This window comes from Rutidosis leptorrhynchoides, chromosome 5 (assembly GCF_046630445.1).
Source record: "Rutidosis leptorrhynchoides isolate AG116_Rl617_1_P2 chromosome 5, CSIRO_AGI_Rlap_v1, whole genome shotgun sequence".
Taxonomy (NCBI): domain Eukaryota; kingdom Viridiplantae; phylum Streptophyta; class Magnoliopsida; order Asterales; family Asteraceae; genus Rutidosis; species Rutidosis leptorrhynchoides.
In genome coordinates this window covers 113,566,277-113,569,738 of record NC_092337.1, presented here as the reverse complement: position 1 = coordinate 113,569,738, position 3,462 = coordinate 113,566,277, and the positions used below count along the sequence as shown (strand labels likewise).

At 32.2% G+C, this 3,462-nt stretch overlaps 1 protein-coding gene across 1 annotated transcript; it reads right to left on the bottom strand.

The window, feature by feature from the left end:
- Window positions 1-234: 234 nt before the first annotated feature.
- LOC139848944 (protein trichome birefringence-like 19) lies at window positions 235-3,148 on the bottom strand. Its single transcript, XM_071838625.1, has 2 exons — window positions 2,630-3,148; window positions 235-1,111 (listed from the first exon to the last, which is right to left on the bottom strand). Exons 1-2 carry the CDS (start codon window positions 3,146-3,148, stop codon window positions 299-301), a joined length of 1,332 nt encoding a protein of 443 aa, XP_071694726.1. The 3' UTR covers window positions 235-298.
- Between the last annotated feature and the right edge of the window lie 314 nt (window positions 3,149-3,462).

Genomic DNA, 3,462 nt, shown 5'->3' with positions numbered 1-3,462 from the left:
AGTCTTGTACCAAAGCTTTCACAATTAATAAAATGATATGTATAACATGAAATTTAATGATTTTTACTTGTAAGTTCTTTCGTACGTTGCAAATATTTTGGGACATAAATAAAGTGTGGACAATTAGAATGGCAAGAAAATAATACATATTACAAATAGTAAAATGTATAATTCGATTACATTACACATATTCCTTATATAAAACATTACAATAAGAAAATAATAACTCTATAAACTATAAAATTGAACACTTTATCCCCTTCTGTAAAAAATAAAAAAAAAATAAAACAGATGACTGCTATCCCCCTTTGGTGAATCTAGAAAGCTTCTCTTCGGCTGACCACCTACCCTCCATCTTTACCATATGAAGCAAAAAATCACTTAAAGTGTCGATGGGCCCAGGTAAGCACCAATGGACACAATCATTATACAAAGTAACATTTTCATTGGGCCAATGCCCATATCTACTTGGGTGTCCATCAGGCCTTAACAACAATGATTGTGTTATATCCATAACCCTAAACTTTAACCCATTTTCTACTGCCTTCTTTTGGGCTTTCTTAAACTCTTCCATTTGGATCAAATACAACTCCAAATTAGTACCCTCTAACCTAATTTCATTACTCTTAGATGGTTTTTTCCTTTGACAATCTCCCCCATTATTCCATTCCCCACCCTCGAAATGAGTTGGTGCGAATGATCGTAACATCGTTACACCCTTGAAGTTTTTTCGACTCATGATCCCTTTGAATGCCGTCCTTATCGCCCTTCGATATCCATATGTCATCGGGTAGTCTGTAATATTTTCTTTTTGACAAAACTTGCAACCTACCACCTTACGTTTTTCATAGTACAGCGCGGGTCGTGAGAACCAGTGTCCTCCATTTAGGATTAGATAGTTAAACTCGTCGATATGGTTGGTCCATTTCTCATCAAACTCGTCTAGGTAAAGACTAAACAGGCCCGAGTGAGTTGGGCCGTCAATTTCAGGCTGGGTTGCTTTTACCAAAAATGGTGACCAATATGTGGCCATTGTAAAGTTGTATGACACATAGAACCAACGTTTGAAGTCCTCATCTTTTGTTGTGGAAACATCAATAGGATACTCCACCTGAAATTTAAATTACAAAACAAAAAGTTGTGAAAGTATTAACTTGCTTTAAATTTAGGTGTTTTTGCTTTAGAAAAAGAAAAAGACAATAGGTATTCAACACGCAGACTTACCCTTCGACCTGTTCAAAACTTTATAATTATATTAAAGTTGAAATTTGTGTTGATACTATTTATCATATATCATATCATATATACTATATATACTATATATAATCAAATAAAATAATTTGTTAAGTCACTATACTTATATATAAAGAGTTGTTGTACAAAATTTGACTTGTGACCATAAAATCTAAAACTTTACTTGGATATTTTTATAATTTTTTTTCAGATTATTCATCTTAGTCGGTCACCTACTTCAGACGTCTAGAATACAATTTTCTAAAACAATTTTTGTATTAGTATATAATCTCGATATTTGACACTCTTCAAAGATATCAAATTAGGTAGGTATATGTATTATAATTTATGAATTTAAATAATACACAAAAGATTAATTACCGGAGATTAACCATTCCTCATATTAAGGTATACACAATAACAACAACAACAATACTCAATCCCATATGAGTGGGGTATGGAGGAGGTGGGATGTAGACAATCCTTCCTCTATATAGAATAAAGAGAAATTATTTCTTCACCCCGAGTTAAGGTATACACACTTTATATTAATATTTACATTTGATGAGGAATATTTATTTGAATCCATAAATTAAGTTGAGATCAAAGGGACCAATGAGAGCGTGACATGTGGTGCGAAATCACATGTGATTGAAAAAAAAATTCCAAAATTTTTTTTTTAGAAACATTTAAAAAAAAAAAAAAATTTCGAAATTTTTTTGCGAAAATTTTGTTTTCGAAATTTTTTTCTACAATCACATGTGATTTAATTGTACAATCACATGTGATTGAATTTGACATGCATAATCACATGTGATTGACATGCATAATCACATGTGATTGGATTTAACATGCATAATCATATGTGATTGTAAAAAAAATTTCGAAAAAAAAATTGCGAAATTTTTTTTTTTCTGAATTTTTTTTTTCCCAATCACATGTGATTTTCGCGCCACATATCGCGCTCTCATTGGTCCCTTGAATTTCAAGCAAATTAATTGATGCAAGTGATTACAACTCTACATTGATAGAGCCGATTTTAAATTAAAAAATAAATAAAAACTATTTCTAACTTTTCTTGAGGTTTGTTCCCACAATTCCGAATCTTGTTTCCTTTTAATTTATACACTACCCAATGCACTTGAAAAGACAAAATTGCCCTCACCCTTCATACACACCCAAAATCTCTATGCTAAATAAACCATTGTTCACAGAAAGAAGAAAAACACTAAAATAGTATGTAATACAATCTAAAATTTGAAACAGTGATGTGATCAAGACTCGATATTTTTCAACAATAAAAATAATTTCTGTAAATAATTACTCAAAGTAATATTTTATATCAATATCAACATATTTTATATAATTAATAATGAAAGGAAATTAATTAACATACCCTGGATAACATGCAAATCAAGGATTGCATTTGATTTCTACCAACAGAATCACCAATAAACGCCAAAGATTTATCCCTAACAATTTCCAAAAACTGATAAGGATTAAAAATGGGTAAATCACACCCATCTGGTTTCCACCTCCACTTCATAAAATCCGAATCGGGTCGCCCATATTTCTGACAATTTTGGTGTTCATGGATAGCCCAACATGTGGTATTAAGGTAATATGGAGCATTAGGGTTTGGTACCCACTCACCGGAAAACACATCACATTTATGGTGGTTATCATCGATGGCAATGAGAGTATCTTGAGGGTGGTTCACGGGAGAAATAATGTCCTCCGGCGAGGTTGAAGAATGGGTGGAGGGAGAAAGAGATGGGAATTTGTGAAATGGGAAATAAAGAGGGATAATAGTGAAGATGATTAGGGTTAGGGTTACAAGTAAGAGTATTTTGGATGTGGTTTTATTAGTGGTTGTAGCTTGATTGTTTTTGCCATGAAGATTAGCTTGTTTCATGGGGAAGAATATTGAATAGTTTAGAGTGTGAATTGGATTACAAATTTGAAAGTTGTATGGTGTTGATGGGCGTGGCTTGTTTTTCTACATATGCTTATGGTTATGTTATTGCTTAGACCACTCGTAGCGGTGAGGGGCGTGAGTTGATGGAATAAGTTGCTTTTTACACTTTTTTATGAGTAGATGAGTGAGTTTTTTGTATGAGGTAGTAGTGACGTGAGTTTTTGGAGTGGGTTGAGTTTTAACCGATACAAATAGTCTTAAGTTTAAGGTTATTATATATATAAAGTTTACAACATAATATTTTATTATAA

Bases quoted from the DNA above. Each gene is read 5' to 3' on its own strand.
- LOC139848944 (XM_071838625.1), bottom strand. From the start codon at position 3,148: ATGAAACAAGCTAATCTTCATGGCAAAAACAATCAAGCTACAACCACT. The intron at 1,112-2,629 runs GTATGTTAATTA...TTTAAATTTCAG, and splicing joins TGATTTGCATGTTATCCAGG to GTGGAGTATCCTATTGATGT.